The 19,448-nt window shown below is 37.6% G+C and overlaps 1 protein-coding gene across 1 annotated transcript in view; it reads left to right on the top strand.

Moving 5' to 3' along the window:
* The window catches only part of LOC133181962 (uncharacterized), a 99,721-nt gene that overhangs the window by 30,992 nt on the left and 49,281 nt on the right, over positions 1-19,448 (top strand). Inside the window, exons 10-31 of the mRNA XM_061316624.1 lie at positions 242-580; positions 794-998; positions 1,236-1,351; positions 1,525-1,788; positions 1,898-1,986; positions 2,090-2,203; positions 3,660-3,740; positions 3,873-4,100; positions 4,276-4,438; positions 5,322-5,437; positions 5,569-5,751; positions 6,087-6,328; positions 6,522-6,745; positions 10,096-11,868; positions 13,784-13,925; positions 14,111-15,642; positions 15,789-16,175; positions 16,418-16,552; positions 17,011-17,277; positions 18,419-18,775; positions 18,895-19,074; positions 19,215-19,331. Of these exons, the coding sequence (XP_061172608.1) occupies positions 242-580; positions 794-998; positions 1,236-1,351; positions 1,525-1,788; positions 1,898-1,986; positions 2,090-2,203; positions 3,660-3,740; positions 3,873-4,100; positions 4,276-4,438; positions 5,322-5,437; positions 5,569-5,751; positions 6,087-6,328; positions 6,522-6,745; positions 10,096-11,868; positions 13,784-13,925; positions 14,111-15,642; positions 15,789-16,175; positions 16,418-16,552; positions 17,011-17,277; positions 18,419-18,775; positions 18,895-19,074; positions 19,215-19,331 (7,254 nt within the window). The remainder of the gene's footprint in view (positions 1-241; positions 581-793; positions 999-1,235; positions 1,352-1,524; positions 1,789-1,897; positions 1,987-2,089; positions 2,204-3,659; positions 3,741-3,872; positions 4,101-4,275; positions 4,439-5,321; positions 5,438-5,568; positions 5,752-6,086; positions 6,329-6,521; positions 6,746-10,095; positions 11,869-13,783; positions 13,926-14,110; positions 15,643-15,788; positions 16,176-16,417; positions 16,553-17,010; positions 17,278-18,418; positions 18,776-18,894; positions 19,075-19,214; positions 19,332-19,448) is intronic.

Below are 19,448 nucleotides of genomic sequence, written 5' to 3'. Positions count from 1 at the left end.
TAGGCATGATGTACATTAATGTGTATTAAATTACAGATTAGTAAAAGCTGACAGTTGCTTGTTGATTTATATTGTATGTTTTATTCACCATGTAGCTTTAAACTTAAAGGTTTTTTTTAGGAACAATCAAGAGGTATTTTTCATTGTAATTGAAATTACATTTGAGCAAGTCTTAAAGCCAACTCCATTTTCCTCTGAATAAAAACTTGCGTTCTGAAAATGCCTTTATTTACTGTTATAGGATACTATAGTTCAGCTGGTGCCACAAGTTGTACCCAGTGTACAGCTGGACATTTCTGCACCTCTTCCACACAAACAAATTGTGGTGCCACAAAATACAGCAGTGCAGGAGCCACAGCATGCAGTGATTGCCCAGCAGGATATGCTTGTCCAGGCCCCACCACGTCAACTCCTACTCAGTGTCTAGCTGGAACATACTCAGGGACCAAAGCCTCTTCTTGTAGCCCTTGTCCTAAGGGGTATCAGTGTCCTCTGGATGGAATGACGGCCCCAGAGGCTTGTGGGAATGGAACTTATGCTCCTTCAACTGGTGCCACTGCTTGTACACTTTGTCCAGCTGGTATGCTTTTTTTTTTGTTTTAGAAAAGAAAAAAAATTTTGAGAAGATATCTGAAAAAGATATAGCAATTATCTATAATTGATCTTGTGACCTTGTTTTGTTTATGTAAATAATGTTTTGTGAATATATCTGCACTTTTGGTAGTTTTGTTTAGAATCTGTTGATCGAGTTTGATGTGTAGAATTTTCCTTTAATCCTGGATTTGATTCACAGGTCAAAAATGTCCTGATGTAACCTCAGCAGCCAGTGACTGTGTAGCAGGAAAGTACAGTCCTGAGGGTTCCTCGTACTGTTATGACTGTCAGGATGGCTGGTATGCTGATTCAGTCCAGTCCACTACATGTACAGAGTGTCCAGCAGGATCAGCATGTCCCAACAAGAACACAGCACCCTCACTATGTGCACCTGGAGAGTACAGGTATATATACAAGTACAGCAAACATGAATAAAAAAAAATCTGATGTGATTTTATAATACAGTCTTTAGATATAAAACATAGCAAATAAAAGTGGTCCAAAGGTATGTAGGGAATATCAACAGTTTATCTTAACTTCCTAAGTTTTCCAAAAGACATGACAATAAAGGGTGAAAGTATTTTTACCCATGATATTTTGTTTGTAAAAAGTCTTATTAGTAAGTGAATGTTTTGTAATAGTTCTGCTGGCCAGACATCCTGTACTCAGTGTGCAGTAGGGACGTACAAGACAGGAAGTGGAGCGGGCAGCTGTTCGCCATGTGATGCTGGGTACGAGTGTCCTACAACCACTGCAAGTAAGTTTATAAAGGGAAACTCTACCTGTATTTTAATGCTACTTAGATGATCATACTAATAATTTAATAATATATTGAAGAATATTTCAGCTGGTGTATTTCTTATTTTTGGATATCGATCATCACCTTGATGACAACAATTAATGCAATTTATTTAAATATTTCACTATCAGGATCTGCATGCAGCAGTGGATACTACTCACTGGGAGGAAACACAGCCTGTATTCCCTGTCCAGGGGGTTATTCATGTGCCAGTACCAGCTCCAGTCCTGTGTTATGTACAGCAGGAAACTACGCCAACAATGCCAGCACTTCCTGTACGCCATGTGCTGCTGGATATTACTGTCCTACTGATGGCATGTCTGAACCTCTGGCTTGTCCTACAGGCTTCTTCCAAACCAGTACAGGCCAGACAAGCTGTACACAGTGTGGACAAGGTAAAAAATCTTATGAGGAATGGAAAAAACAGAAAACAGTTGATTAGAGTTTTGTTACATGTAATGTATGTTGTTTTATCATTAATCTTGGAACTTACTTTGTCAACAGGTTATAAATGCCCAAACAAGACTGTGACCCAGGAAGCTTGCCCCAAGGGAGAGTACCAAGATGGCAGAGGGATGGAATCTTGTAAATCTGTAAGTTGTCACAATAAATGCATAAAATTTTGGGTAAAAAATGTTTTTTTTTAGAAGTAAAAAAGAAAATATTTATATTGTATTGTTGGATTTATTATTGTAGTGTCCCTCTGGTTACTATGCCGACACTACAGGTAAGGTGACCTGTACCATTTGTCCCGCTGGGTCCAGCTGTTCTGATCCCACTGTAGCTCCTGTGGCCTGTCCTAGTGGCCAGGTAGGTCTAATCATACTCAATAATATGAAAGTTGATTTTCTTTTGTAAAAAGCAAATTTTAATCTGTACTTCTGTACTTGTATAAACTTTTAAAGCATTGTAAACTTCTAGTGTAACATGTAAATCCATTGTCAGAAATTTGATGTTCTGTGAAGAGTGTTTTTATACCCCCGCTCCGAAGGAGAGGGGGGTATACTGTTTTACCCTTGTGTGTCTGTCTGTCTTTCTGTCCGTCCGTCTGTCTGTCTGTCCGTAACAAACTTTGGTCGCAGTTTTCTCAGCAACTACTTATCACAGGTGCTTGAAATTTTAACACACTCTTTGTTTAGGCATGCCATATGGTGGGATTCATTTTTATATGAATTCGATGTCAACTTCCTGTTTATCCATGCGTTTGTCCGTACCATACATAACAAATTTTGGTCGTAGTTTTCTCAGCAACTACTCATTGCAGATGCTTGAAATTTTAACACAATCTTTGTTTAGGCATGCCATATGGTGGGATTCATTTTTGTACGAATCCGATGTCAACTTCCTGTTTATTCGTGCGTCTGTCCGTACCACACATAACAAATTTTGGTCGCAGTTTTCTCAGCAACTACTCATCATAGGTGCTTGAAATTTTAACACAATCTTTGTTTAGGCATGCCATATGGAGGGATTCATTTTTGTACGAATCCGATGTCAACTTCCTGTTTATCCGTGCGTCTGTCCGTACCATACATAACAAATTTTGGTCGTAGTTTTCTCAGCAACTACTCATTGCAGATGCTTGAAATTTTAACACAATCTTTGTTTAGGCATGCCATATGGTGGGATTCATTTTTGTACGAATCCGATGTCAACTTCCTGTTTATCCGTGCGTCTGTCCGTATCACACATAACAAACTTTGGTCGCAGTTTTCTCAGCAACTACTCATCACAGGTGCTTGAAATTTTAACACACTCTTTGTTTAGGCATGCCATATGGTGGGATTCATTTTTGTACGAATCCGATGACAACTTCCTGTTTATTCGTGCGTCTGTCCGTACCACACATAACAAATTTTGGTCGCAGTTTTCTCAGCAACTACTCATTGCAGATGCTTGAAATTTTAGCACAATCTTTGTTTAGGCATGCCATATAATAGGATTCATTTTTGGAATAAATCCGATGTCAACTTCCTGTTTATCCGTGCGTCTGTCCGTACCATACATAATAAATTTTGGTCGTAGTTTTCTCAGCAACTACTCATTGCAGATGCTTGAAATTTTTTCTTTGTTTAGGCATGCCATATGTTGGGATTCAGTTTTTACAAATCCGATGTCAATTTCTTGATTATCACTGTGTTTGTCCATAACTGAACTTGTGTATTCACATCAGAGCGGGGGTATTATTAGTGAGCATTGGCTCACAGACTTCTTGTTGTTGTGTTCATTTACAGTAAAAAATAATTGACATCACCTTATCTTTCAGTATTCCCTTGCTGGTGCCACGTCCTGCACTACATGTCCTGCTGGCTATGCATGTTCATCAGGAACCCAGACAGCCTGCACTGTAAGTATAAGGAGATTACACGTGTCATAGATTTAGAGCTTCTTCTATATTTCACTTTGAGCATGAATTTATACATTGTATACTTATTTGCAAATTCAGCACTTGTAATTTATGTTGTTGTATTTTACTCAGAATGGACAATACTCCAACGGAACTCACTGTTTGGACTGCCCAGCTGGTACATACTGTGCCTCCCCAACTCTAGGCAGTGTGGTCTGTAGTAATGGTCAGTACCAGCCCAGCACAGGTCAGACTTCCTGTCTCCAGTGTCCCAGCGGTCAATCCTGTTTGGATAAAACAGCCTCACCTGTAAATTGTGTTGCAGGATATTTCAGCTTGGCTGGGGAGGAAACATGCACTGTAAGACTTATTGAATGTGTACATGTATTTTATTCAATTAGATATGTAGTAACTTTCATATTTTCATTATGAATTCTTAAATAGTAGAGAAACTTCATTTCCTTTTTATACAAATTGTTACTAGTAGGATTTTGTTTCTAAATCTGTTGTAAATGATGAATGTCTTCTCCTTCAGAAATGTCCCGATGGCTACTACAGTGCTGCCCAGGCTGGCTCCTGTACACAGTGCCCCGCTGGACAGAAATGTTTCGATGGATCAAACTTTATTTCGCCTACTAACTGTAATGCAGGGTACTACAGTGCTTTGGGACAGACTACATGTACAATCTGTGAAGCAGGTAAGTTGTCAAACATTTTTATCAATGTTCATGATAATGTCATGTGTGTATTGTGCAGTATTGTATAATGCCTCCCACCCCACCCTTATTTAGATCAATTTCTCCTTCATAAAGTGCTTTATCTGTAGTTCAAACATAAAAAAAAATAAATTAATAAATGGATAGAATTAGAGATAAAGGTTAAAAAATAACTAAGTTTTTGCTCTGCAAGTGGACATTCTATACAATGTCAAGATAGAAATACATTGTAAGAAAGCTTGCCAAAATAAAAAAATACATGTAATTATAGAATTTGCTGAAATAAGTAATGCATGTGTACAGTTATTTAATGATTACTCAGTGAATTAGCATTGTAGGTCATTTTAAATTTTTTCACTGACATACATGATTGCAGGGTCTTGCTAACAAACAAGCTTTCATATTGATAGGAGAAAATGCTAAATTGATACCAAATGATGGTCAAATGTTTTGAAATGAATATAGGATGGAACTATTTATATGTTAATTTCACCATGCAATCTTCATTAGACATGGATGATTAACAAATGTATGGTACTTTAACATAACAGTGAAATAAGGTTTGTTAGCAAGTTTTAATTTTTAAGACGAGGATAATTTTCTTCTATGTGTAGAACATCCCATTTTTGGTAAGGAGTCTGAGAAAAAATATGTTGGCATTATGCACATGAAATCACAACAGCTTTTCTTCTTCTGTTAAAAATTTTAATTTACTGATCAAGATTAAATGTGTACCATGTAATTGAATGCAAAATAGAGCTTTTAAATTTGAACAATTAATGGATGTACCCATCCAGTAACACAATTATTCATAATTGTTGTGATAGTAGTTGCTCTAATAATCACATGACAATATTTTCTGTAGGATACACCAGCTCTGCAGCGGCCGCTTCCTGTTCCCAATGTTCAGCCGGATTTCAGTGTCTGGATCCTACCAATCCAGTTGCTTGTACAAGTGGTTATTACAGCCTGTCTGGAAAGGCAAGAATGAAATAGAAATATTCTCATCCATTCACTTGAGTTTGTTTCTCTGAAATGATGGACCTTTAATACTATATCATGAATTTTGTTAGAACTCATGTTAATTTCATTTCTTAATTGTTTTCCTGCAGACAACTTCATGTACTCAGTGTCCAGCTGGATTTTCCTGTAGTGCAAACAATGTTTCCCCTGTAGCATGCCCCAGTGGTACCTACTCCAATGCTGGACAGACATCCTGTACAGCATGTCCAGCTGGTTCAACTTGTGATGGAGGGTCACCTACTAGTTGTGGGACAGGATATTACAGTCCTTCAGTAAGAGGCCTAACTTGTTACTATTGAATATTATCAAAATGATATTGATGGTCAAAGTAAATTATTATCTCTCATTGACAAGTTGCACTTTCATTGATTAAAATGTGACATATTCCTGCTGGCTATATTTCTGTTTCTAGCAAGCAGGAATAAAATACAGCCACATGGCTGATGCCCACCTAGCCATCTAAATGTTAGGGATCTTTTATTATCATGTGCATGTCTATTTTATACATTATGAAAATGTCCAATCTTTGCCTTCTTTTGATGAGTAAAGACACACATCATTACATTTGTTCTAAGTGTGAGATAAATAATCTGTGCTTTAATTGCAGGGTTCTGGCTGCAGTATTTGTCCTGCAGGTTCTGAGTGCAGTGGTAGCACAGCCACTCCATGTAGCTCTGGATACTACAGTCTGTCAGGAGAGATGAATTGTACCATATGTCCAGCTGGTAAAATGTGTCCCTTCCCCTCCATCTCTCCCATCAACTGCCCTAGCGGAACCCACACACAGAACTTGGAAGGACAGACGTCATGTACTGATTGTCAGGCAGGATTTTACTGTCCAGCTAATGCGTAAGTTTGTGGACCTCTGCACAAGGATGGAAGGTTGCCAAATTTTCATAAAAACAATAATTCTATATGTAGCATATTCCCAATGCACAAAAATTTAAATTATTGATGTTGATGATTAAAACTTAAAAATAATTCAACAAAATTTTTATGTTGGAAATGATAAAGTAAAACTGGAAATATATTTTTATTACAGCCCAAATCAGATTGCCTGTTCTTCTGGAGAATATTCCCTAGTAAAATCCACTTCCTGTACGGCTTGTCCAGCAGGCTACTCCTGTGCCACGACCTCAGCCTCCCCCACCGTCTGTGCTGCAGGCACGTACTCATTAGGAAGTGCTACCAGTTGTACAGACTGTGATCCTGGCTATGCCTGTCCATCCACTTCTTCCCTGTCAAACAGATACCCATGTCCTTCAGGTAAAGTAATAAAAAAAGAACCAGATACAGTAAAACCATTTTTTTACCCCGTAGAAGCCAAATTTTTGAAAATTTCTACAAATGTACCCAATTGTATATACCCTAAAACCTTGAAAATAAGCTGCGGCTTATTTTAAGTTTTGGTAAGAAAATGGGGGCTTATTTTCAAAACCGTCTTATTTTCAAATCGCGGCTTATTATCAAAACAAAAAACCGATAAGCGACGAGAGCATAATCACGGCTTATTATCTAAACAATAAATTATGATCGATCGGTTTTGAACTGCCACATTTGGCCGAGTATAATATGCACGGCTATCGGACATACTGTAGCATTACCAACAGACATAGACAATTTCTTGTTGTTTACTGCTATATTTAAAACCTTAGTAAATTATGATAAGAACGTAAACTTGTTGAAAATGTTCAATTTATAATCTGTTGATGGTTAAATGATATTGGAAAGCGCGTTAAAATTAATTATAGCTGCATATTCAAGCCGCCATATCACGATGTTATTTATAGACGTTTACACATTCCTTTGCCACGTGCTTGCGTAATGTACCAAATCAGTCTGACACTCTGTTTTCAAAAAAAAAAAGAAGCAATTTATAAGTTTATTTTGATTTTAAATAACTCAGTGGAAATTTCATGTAAACACCCCGTATACGTCCCAATTAAAGCCATTGTTGTGAAGGAGTGTACATGTTTGTTTAATAATTTTCTTATTACCTCTATTATCAATGGCTTTGATTATTTTCATTGATATAATTGGGGTCGATTTATAACTTTCGTCCATTATAGTAATTTAAAAAAAGAAATATCAAGTTTTTTGAAACTTAATTATTAAAATAACTCGAGCTCTGTTGAAAATAAGAGATTACTGCAATGCACACAGTCATGATTACCGTTGCTAAATAAAGATTTAAGTCGATTTTATGAAACTGACAAGATGAAATCCCGCGCAAGCGCGGGGAATTGAATTTATACCTGGTCCACTACCGACAGAGTATATTGTAGTTTCTACTGACACCCTACAGGCTTATAGCAGGAAGAATTACTTTGTTCAAAATCCCGCATGAAGTAAATGTTCGTCTTCATCCCACCCACCCCACCCTTTTTGTAAAAACTTGAAAAAATAACAATTTCATTAATTGAAGTTTATTGTGAAACCTGTTATATTTTGTTATGGATATTGTACTTCAGATGCTCTTTTTTCATTTCCATTAAGGATAAAAGCAGCGAATATGAACAGTAAATACTGATAAATTGATTTGGGGGGGGGGGGGGGGTTAAAAATTCACAAGTACTTGGATCTTGGTTTATAAATATGTATGTACCTTATTGATATGTAAAAATGTACTATTCATTTTTTACTTATCAATAAGGTATTAACATATTTATAAACCAAACAAAATACCTGTATAAAAATTAGGTTTTAACGCCCTATAAATATGCTGAGTATTCAATATAAAAGATTGTATTCAGAAAAAAAGCTGAAATGTATTGATTAAAGAACAGAATTTTACAGCTTTAATTGTATTTGAACAATACCTTATTCATTAATTTTCTCTTTTCATGTAAGCACGTTAATTACGAAGTACAAATTGTACTTCGGGTTCGTTGCCACGATGCTCTCATTAATGAATATATAGGAATTTTACCGTTAAATTTATTAGGAAAACCTACTACATATATGTAATAGTCTTTAAATATATAAATATTATAATCTATAAATATATTCACAACTTATAGTGTTATCAATGATTTACCATTATTTCATGACCATTTACACAAGTTTTTTTTAATGTTCATGCAGCTATAATCGCCTCGTTTTTCTTTTTATGATCGGGCTCGATGCTACATGATGTTCTAGAAGCTTCCGTCAATATTAAAATCGGTGAATGACGAAAATAATTTGCATATTTAGCTTTTTAATCGGTTATTACAACTTGTTTCCTTTATATCATTTAAATAAAGTTTTGATTGAATAATTCAGTGATGATTTTTTATGAAATAAATAAACGATTGCTTGTTGTCAGTTTCATTAAAAATTGCCAGAAACTTAGATCCGCCAACCGGAAACGCCACCGTACTCGCGTTTTTGCTATTTCATGGCTGTTTATAGAAAATGAAAGTAGACTTTTAATTTAATGTACGAAACTTACTATGCAATTGAAATCTAAATATAGTTTACGAACATCATCTTGTATATAGTGTATTGTTAGAGAAGTAAGTAAGAACTCTGGTGCACCCGTTTTGGAGTTTATTTCTAAAATTTATTAATTTATAAGTATAGAAGTTCAACAGTTTCTCGTGCATTGTTGAAATAAAATTATTTCTGCGAGGATAAAGATGACATGTAATGAATGACAAGATTTCTGTGAGCTAAAAAGAAAATAATAGTGCTTTAAAATCTTATACTTTGTTGAATAAAATTATTAATGTCATAGAATGTTTATTATAAAATAAAATATATTGTAATTAAAAATAACGCTGTGTTCTAAATGGAACTATCATTACCGGCTTATTTTCAAATCAGGCTTATTTTCAAGTAATTTTCAATGCAAGAAATAGGTGGCTTATTTTCAAAACCAGCTTATTATTAAATCCGGCAAATTTTCAAGGTTTTAGGGTATTGTATGATAAATCTGAATTAACAAAAATTATTGTAGTTTGGAAGCAGATTATCAGCAATTCTTGTTTCTTTGACTTCCCAAACTAGAGTAAAACACACTTATAGTGAACACACTTTTAATGATTCGCTTATAGCGAAGTGATTTTCATTCTCCTTGGGTTTTAAACATATTGTGAAGCTAACGGATCATCCTCGCAATGCCAGGGGTCCTGAGTCAACACATTGCCATTGGACCCCTGGCATATTTCATGCAATATTCGTGGGCTAACTGAAGCGACGACTTTTGGAAAAATCTTGATTGTTTTTCTTATCTCTCAACCAATCACATTAAGCCTTTCTATGATAAACAACTTGTAACACGTGCATTTGAGGTGTCAACTTGATCCTTATCTAACTATTTATGAAAGCTTTAATTTGATTGGTGCTTCTCAATGAGAGAAGCAAGCCCTAAAATATCTAATGAAATATGCCAGGGGTCCAACGGCAACGTGTTGACTCGGGACCCCTGGCATTGCGAGGATGCTAACGGATATAACAAATTATGTTTATAACGAAGCGAAATCGCCCGTCCCTGGCACTTCATTATAAGCGTGTTTTACTGTATTTGGATTTTCCCATTACTTTCAAGAAAGAGTAAAAAGTGGACAAAATTCAATTCTGAGTGTAGAATTTACTGAGTTCAGTAATTTTGGAAATTTTAATTATTTTATTAGGGAGTCACTCCGTTGGTGCCCAATCTTCCTGCACATTATGCACTGCTGGTAAAGCTTGTGCATCTACCACATTAAACACAGAAACTCCCTGTAGTGCAGGAGAGTATGCTTTTGCTGGGTCAGCCACCTGCACAGCATGTGAAGCTGGATGGGAGTGTCCTAATGTAGATGGTAGTCAGAATGCCCAGTGTCTGCCAGGAACTTACTCTGTTGGAAGTCAAACATCATGTACCCAATGTGTTGCTGGGAAAGCTTGCCCACTCACAAACAGTGCTTCTAGCATCACATGTACTGCAGGCTCATATGCTTTAGCTGAAAGTACCACATGTACTGAGTGTCCACCAGGGTATGAATGTCCATCTACCACAACCAACACAGAGACTAAATGTGCTGACGGATTCTACAGTGAAGGTAGACGTGCTGCATGTGTGCAGTGCACAGCTGGTTACGAGTGTCCGACAATTTATGACAGCTACTCAGTGGTGTGTGCTGCTGGTTATTATTCCCTAGCCGGAGCCAAAGAATGCACTGTATGTCCTGCCGGAGAGGAGTGTCCTTCCACCACGAGTGCAGGGACAGCATGCACAACTGGCTATTACAGTCTAGGTGGACAGACTACCTGTACAGAGTGTCCAGCTGGTTACTACTGTGCCAACAACAACCAAAAACCAGTCATATGTGGTGTTGGTAAATACAGTGCTGCAGGAGCTACCGTATGTTCTGATTGTGATGCTGGGTTCTTCTGTCCTGCAGGGAGCATTCAAAAGGACCCACCTTCCGCCATTTGTTCACTGGGATACTACTGTGAATTAGGAGCAACTGTTGAAACACCTTGTGATATGGGAACATATGGTGCAACAAAAGGACTCAAAGCAGCAGCTGAGTGCACTGACTGCCCACAAGGATTTTACTGCCCTGCAGGAACTGCTGGTGTACCAACCAACAGTCTTATATGTCCTAGAGGGCATTACTGTCCAACTAAAACAGGAGATTACAAGGCTAGTCCATGTCCTCATGGCAAATTTTATAGTGGTTTGGGAGCAGTTAAAGTTGATGAATGTATTGATTGTCCTGCTGGAAGATACTGCCCTCCTGGAACAGATGATCCTATGTATGATGGGTATATTTGCCCCAGAGGATCTTACTGTCCACAAGGATCAGGAACAGCACCAATAAATTGTCCAGCTGGTAAATACACAGAGGAAGAAGGGGCAATAGGATTGCAGAGCTGTAAATCTTGCCCTGCTGGACATTACTGCCCAGCTGGAACCCATACACCAACACCTTGTAGTCCAGGAAAATTCAATGAATATACAGAGAGAGGAGCAGCCACAGATTGCCAAGACTGTATTGCTGGACAAGCCTGTACTAAACATGGACTAGCGAAACCAGATTATCCATGTTCACCTGGTTACTACTGTCCAGGAGGAAACCATCTACCCAACCAACCAGAATATGCCTGTCCTGCTGGAACATTCACCGACTTTAAGAACCTGACAGCCCAGTCTCAGTGTGAGACCTGTAGATCAACCAAAGCCTGTCTGGTGGGAACCGGAGGACAGCAGAAACCACCGGTTCCCTGTGGTCAAGGCCACTTCTGTCCGGATGGAACAGCTTCTCCTACTCAATATCCCTGTCCAGCTGGAACTTACACCAACTTGACCAATCTGTACAAAGTGGAGCAATGTACCATCTGTCCCCGGGGCTGGTACTGTTTGGAGGGATCGGCTACCCCCACTGATTTGTGTGCTAAGGGACATTGGTGCCCTGATGGTAAGAATCAAAAGTCTGTAAATCTTCAGAATTATTGATATATTTTCTCTTCAAATGAAATAATAATTTTTAAAAATAATATTGGACTTTAATATTCTTTCAAATTTTTACAATTAAACTATTTTAACTTTCAAAGAAATCTGTATAATTCTCTGTTCGTTTCTGCAGTATTTAGAATGATTTTAGAAACAGTATTATTCAAATACATATAGTTATGTCAATTTACATTCATTGTGTTTATATATGATTAACAGTGGAATCATTTTAACTTGTGGGGGTCATTTGCTGGCAATAAATATTATACTGGTTTGTGGGACCGTAGTTGTATATATACACAAGAATCAGTGAACCACTGTGGAGAATTTAGTTAGTGTGACCCACAAAATTCACGAACATTGGTTCCTCCTTAAACAGTGATTTCACGTTATCTTTGAGATACATATGTGAAATGATTGTGAAGTTTCACATGACTTTTTTTTGATATACTCTGTTTTAAGATATTATTTTGAGTGTTACTTGTTTACTTTTATAAATGATATGCAAATTTAAAAAAAATTGTTTTAGAAATCAGATCCTTAACAACTGTGAAATCACTAATATTTGTGGGGTTTAATGTTTGTTGTTTTGTGGTTTGAAGAGATCCACAAATTCATGTCCTCCATGAAATCAAATCTCAAAGAACCAATAGTTTTTTCCACGATTAAACCACAAAAATTTGACTCCAGGAAAATAAGTGATTTGACAGTACATCCCGTAATTATTCATCTGAATGTTACCATACTTAAATAAATGTAAATTGTCTCAAAAGCTATTGCTAAAAAAAAAGGGGGGGGAAAAGTAAAAATGATGATTTCAATGTGCTTTATATTTAAGTATTAATTAATTAACATTCCATATTTGACCATCAGAATTCATGTATTTTGAAATAAAAAAGTTCACTTAACACTTTATAATGTCCAATTTATTCATTCTTAATTTTACATTTTCACTTTTGGCATATATTATTTTACATTGTTTGAACGTAATGAATATAAAATCCCTTGTCCACTGATTACCAGTACATCGTTGTGTTGAAAGTGGCCCATTGTTACCAGTGGCATTAACCATATTCCTTATATTATCACCCCATGATTTTCCAATATGTAGTCGGATCCAGTGAGTATATCCAGAAATTATTGTTGTCGTAAATTCCAAGGTGATAGATTTTCAGAATTGTCTCTAAATGAGCATGAAACCAGCATGATTTATATTGAGAGAAGTCTTTTTTAAGATGATTGGTACATGGATTCATTGTTGGTGCTAGTATATTTTTAATTCTTTCCTGTATGCATGTTTACCCACAGAATCCCCAAAGAACCTGTCCTTAATGTCTCTTGTCCAAGATAAAGCTATAGAACCTAGTTTTTTTTTTTTGCAAAATCAGGGTTGTAAAATTTTATTTTATTTGCAGTTATTTTATTCGCAACATAACAAAAGGAATTAAATTAAGGAAAGACTTTATGTGCTAGATAATCAAAGGACTTATGATCAAAATTATTACCGTTCCTTTATTTTCAATATTGACTGAACATCAAAAACACTAAGTATATGATAATCAAATGTAAACATAGCTACTGGTATATCTTTTTCAGATAGATATAAGTATAGAACCAAAAAACTGCTATAAATAGTTTAACTTAGCTTTCAATTTATGAAGTTATGTTTATTTCTATAATTTTTGGAGACTTTTGCTTATTTCTTACCTCAGACAAGAGAATGCATGTGGATATTTGTAAATGTTTGCATGGATTTAATTGTTATGAAGGATGTTATTTTGGACAAAATTATATAAATTTCATGCAACTTTAAATTGAGCCATGCTTAAACTAATTTTCCACACTGCCTGATTTTAATTGATAAATTCTGTGATGTATAGGTACACCAACAGCCACTACTAACCCTTGTCATGCTGGGTCCTACAGTAACAAGACGGGGAACACAGCCTGGGAGCAGTGTGATGATTGTCCCGAGGGTCACTACTGTCCCCAGGCATCTGTACTACCCACAGCCTGCCCAGCGTAAGTTCTTATTTTCACACATTACAATTCTATCAGACAGAAAGGCCTCTTTGTAACATCTGCTGCTGCTTCGTAAAAGGATAAATAATGAAAGTTTTTAGTGTTTTGTCTAGTTGAAAATAGTTAAAAGCTATTTTAAATAATTTAATATGTAAATTTTCACACCTATGATTGTTTTTTTACAGTGGCAAATACAACAATCAGATCAAGGGTGAGAACATCACGTACTGTGTGGACTGTACTGCTGGATATTACTGCCCGGGAACTGGTAATGTGGACCCCATCATCTGTGACAAGGGGAATTACTCTGACTCTGGAGCCTCGGCCTGTACGACGTGTGAGGCAGGCTACTACTGTAATCTGAATGCCACCAGTATGACTTACATGTATAGTGACCGAATCTGTCCAGCAGGTCTTGAGTGTCCACCAGGAATGACTAGGGCTCCAGAACTTGTCCAGGATAAATGTCGCAAAGGTCACTACTGTCCAAAAGGAGATGTAAACCCTTACCCAGTGCCTTGTCCTAATGGAACATTCAATGCAGAATACGGCCTTAAACAGGTATCAGAATGTCAACAGTGTACACCAGGTATGTACTGTATACCAGAGGGATTGTCTTCTCCTGCTGGGGACTGTCCAGGAGGTTATTACTGTCCACTTGGTACAGCTGCACCTGATTCTTATCCTTGTCCCATTGGATTCTACAGGAATGGCTCAGCAAAGGAGTCATTCCAAGATTGTGCTGAATGTATTTCTGGTTATTACTGTGATAGAGAGGGACTAGCCATTCCCATTGATTGTCCTGCTGGATCTTTCTGTGTCAGTGGAAGCACTTTCCCACAGCCCTGTGCCCTGGGAACCTACAGCAATTCCACAGGTCTACGTAGGAGTACCGACTGCACCCCTTGTCCTGGGGGTTATTATTGTGATGGTATTGGACGAACTGCTCCGACAGATGTGTGTGATCCAGGATTTTACTGTAGAGAAAAGGCCTACTCCTCAGCCCCTCCTGATGGCCTCACAGGAGGACTGTGCCCTGCAGGAGGTTACTGTCCAGCTGGATCTGCCACGCCTACTTCCTGTCCTGTAGGGGAGTACAGTAAAAGTCCTGGAGCTAAGACAAAGTTTGACTGTATTCCCTGTGACCCTGGGTATTATTGTGCTGGTTCTAGTAGTACTTCAGCCTCATCCATGTGTGCTGCAGGATTTTATTGTACTGGGGGATCAGGAGTCCCAACCCAATATTCCACACCTGCTGGTCACTACACAAAAGAAGGAGCCTTTAAACCAGAGCCCTGTCCAGCTGGTCAATTCCAACTGGCCAAAGAGTCATCACAGTGTGAATTGTGTAGTCAAGGTTACTACTGTAATGGGACTGGTACAGTTGATCAGATTCTGTGTCCAAGAGGATATTATTGTCCTGAAGGCAGTAGCTATCCTACACCTTGTCCTCGAGGAACATTCCTGAAGGATACTGGAAAGTATGAAGAAGCTCACTGTGATCCCTGTACCACTGGTTATGCCTGTGATTCTGTAGGACTTCCTGAGGCTGTGACTCCATGCTCTGCAGGACACTATTGTACTTTAGGATCTAACATGACTGACCCTGTTGGGCAAACTTTCGGTGACTTCTGTCCTCCTGGCTATTATTGTCCTGAGGGCACTGGAGACTATCAGCATTACCCTTGTGCAAATGGAACATACAGTGCTTACACAGGTTAGTATCTATAGTTGACCTCTTTCAAATCCATGTTATGAAAATTAAAGACAAGTAGTTAACTTAACAAATTGAACATATTGTGTATAATATTATTTATGTTGACATATTAATACAGTACTAAGCTCTTTTGTGTCCATTGATAGGTAACATGGGAGAGAGTAACTGTACTGCTTGTGATGGTGGTAAAGCTTGTGTTGGAGCTGGTCTGACTGCTCCTAACAGGAACTGTTCAGCTGGTTATTACTGTAAGTCAGGGGCATACTCCGACACCCCAATGGATGGAGGAGCCACAGGTGATCCATGTACAAAGGGTCACTACTGTCCTGAGGGGACCAGTACTCCTCTGGCCTGTCCAGCAGGGTCCTACATGAACACCACAGGGTACTCCTACTGTTTCGACTGTCCTGCAGGATTTTTCTGTGTTTCGGGAGAAGTGGACCCCTTGAGGTGCCCCAGAGGAAGATATTGCCCTGGCAACACTACAGCTGACCAACCTCCCTGTCCTACAGGCACATATAACCCTGATTATGGTCAGTACAGCAAGCTGTATTAATGTTTACTTTAAAGTGTGATCATTACTGGGTATTTAATCAGTTCTGTGAATTGTGCACAATGCACAGAATTTGTTATATGAAAGAAAATTGTACTAATGAATTATTTTAGAAAATATTTTCATTTACTTTCTCTTTCAAGAAAAAGAATAGTTGTATTATAATAGTACATGTATCACATGAATGGCTAACTGACGAAAGTATTTGTTTTTTTTCAACAGGAATGACCAAGGAATCAGACTGCCTGCCTTGTTCTGGGGGATACTATTGTTACAAACTTGGTGCCATTAATTTTGATTTCAGCTTGAATGACACAGGAACAGGACAGTGTGCTGCAGGCTATTACTGCAAATCAGGTACACTATCAGAATTCTGATCAAATTTCAGAAATGGAAGAGAACGGAAATGAGATTTACAAATGTAAATTTGATAAATGTTTATCAAAGAACTTTTACTCACTTTAAACTTTTAACTTTGTAATTTTAAAGAATTCTGCTAGCTATCCCCTCACCTGCACAAAATCAAACAGGAGTGGATACTTTGTTTTGTTCTGCTTATTAGTCATTTTCCTGCATATCACTGCAAAACTTGAACATGGAGCATGACCTTTAAATAATATTTATGTCTCCAAAATTTCATTAAAAGGGAAAGAGATATGTTTTTACTTTTTGGTTGCTATTTTTCCAACAACTCAATCTTGTCTTCATTTTTAATTCTTCATGATAGGGACTTCCTTTGTGAACAAAGTTAAGGCAATCAGTCAAAGTTCAGAAGGACTCTGTATTTTGTTTCACCATTACTTACTGTTTTATAGGAGTAAATGTCAGTACCCCCACACCTGCTACAACCAGTGGTATTGGAGGCCCATGTCCCCCGGGATTCTACTGTCCAATACAAACAGAGGATCCTGTCTCCTGTCCCAATGGAACATACAGAGACCTACCCCAGGGAGAGAAAGTTGCTGATTGTTGGCCATGTAAGCTGGGACATTACTGTGGAACAAAGAATCTAACTGATGCTACAGGACCATGTGACAAAGGATTCTACTGCTACAGAGGAAACAATGTGCCTACACCATTAGGTAAACTGTGATAAAGATCTCTGATGAAATTATCTTACGAATGAAATGTTGAGTATCCTCTGGAAGTTTTGTAAGAATTGTGTTTTTAAAGACTTTGTTTCATATAAATTCTCATATTGCCATTTTTGGCTATTGGAAAGAATCAGGGTGCATGGTGAGATTGCAAAATGAGTAGAAATTGTACAGTAAAACTTGTTGAATCCGGATGTTGTGCATTCCGGCACGTTGTTCAGTCCGGCGTAATATTTTAGTCCCAAGAATTTTCTTTATAATTTATGTTTAATAAATGTTGTTCAATCCGGATCTTGCCTATTCTGTAAACCGGCCGCTATTTGAAGAACTAACTGCTCATAATTAGTACAAATTATCTCCTCTAATCCGGCCACTTATTTTTACCTGTGCCCGCTGGTTATTACCGAAGTCTTGTGTGGGGTAATTATTGTCCCGTTAATGATCTCTCCTTTATCGACAGTTTAGATTTTAACAAACGCGATAAATAAATCATTAATTGCTCAAGTAAGGCGATGGTTGCGTGTAGCATGTCTGTAGAAAAACTTGGAGACTTATTCATGACCTCCTTTCTACTTTCGTTTTGCGTGCACGACGTTGCAATTCGAATTACTTCCCTTTGTGTCGCTAGTTTACAACGACCATAACGACAGAAGATTTTTTTCCAATATTCATCAAAACATTTGAAATTAACAAATACAGTGTCAAAATATTCAAACATATTAATTTTAAAAGAAAGAAATTAATTAGCAATCTGTCCCTAACAAAATAATATTTACAGCTACGATGAGGTTTTGGAGTGTGTTTAAAATATTTAACGATTTTCAAATTTAATAAATGACCAAGAGATATCATATTTCGTTACTGAATAAAAAACTTTAAACAGAAATGAAAATTCTGAAAAACAGAGCAAACGAAACAGATGATTTTTTCAAGTGAAACGTTTGATCAAGTATTTATTTACCACTCTTTGTTTATATCTATGTAATTTTTATCTTGCTATAACGGTTCAATTTTCTCCAATCCGGATGTTGTCTAATCCGGCCAAAAATTTTGGAACCACTGGTCGCCGGATTAGACAAGTTTTACTGTAATAACCAGACTGTGACATTAATGATTATGTTTTATACAGGGGATCAGCCTGATGTAGGAGGTCCATGTCCGGTTTCTCACTACTGTCCAGAAGGAACATCCACCCCTCTGGCCTGTCCCTCAGGCACATACAACAATCTGACTGGGCAGTGGAACTGTACAGAATGTCCTGCTGGCTTCTACTGTAATGAAAACACAACCTCCTATGAACCCTTCCCATGTCCCACTGGATATTATTGTCCCAATGGAACCAAGAATGCCAATGAGTATCCTTGTCCCAAGGGCAGTTACCGTGACACTTTGATGGGACAGAGTGAATCAGATTGTCTCCCTTGTACAGCTGGAAACTACTGTGGAACACAGGGCCTCAGTGCTGTGTCAGGACAGTGTACTGCAGGTAAGTTACAGGATAATGTTTAATTACTATAATAGGATATGAAGTAACTATAGCTGTTATGATATAATCATTATTATTTTTAATAAAATGATGATTAATGTTCCATCTGTGGTTTGCAGGATATTTCTGTGTCCTTGGTGCCTGGTCAGCCACCCCTACAGACTACAACAATTTTACATCAGGAGACTGTCTGTGCCCAGCTAACAGCACTGGGGGGATATGTCAGCCTGGTTACTACTGTCCCACAGGATCCAGGGAACCCACATTGTGTGATGAAGGACATTACTGTAACACACCAGGTAAATCTAAACAACTTATAATTCTGTATAAAACAGTAACACCAAATATTATTATGTGTAAAAAATGAGGGATATAATTGACAAAATGGCTGGTTTAAACTCTTGTGTACAAGTACATTTCTATTATATTTGTTTTCTAGGTTTGGCCACCACTGCCGGTCAATGTCAGGCTGGATACTACTGTGCAGGACGCGCTGACCGCCAGGATCCTACTGATGGAGTAACAGGAAATATCTGTCCACCAGGCAGATATTGTGGTAGGTTTTACACACATATACGTACAAAAATACAAATATATTCTCAAAGTTGTAAATCTTCCTTACATTTAAAGAACTGTAACATAGTTATCAGTAATCATTTTAACTAGCATTTTC

The sequence above is a fragment of the Saccostrea echinata genome, unplaced genomic scaffold, assembly GCF_033153115.1.
Source record: "Saccostrea echinata isolate AGI-Se365-2 ecotype Australia unplaced genomic scaffold, CSIRO_AGI_Sech_v1 ptg000009l, whole genome shotgun sequence".
NCBI lineage: Eukaryota > Metazoa > Mollusca > Bivalvia > Ostreida > Ostreidae > Saccostrea > Saccostrea echinata.
The sequence above is the reverse complement of the archived record's forward strand: the minus strand, read 5'-3'. Positions and strand labels throughout refer to the sequence as shown.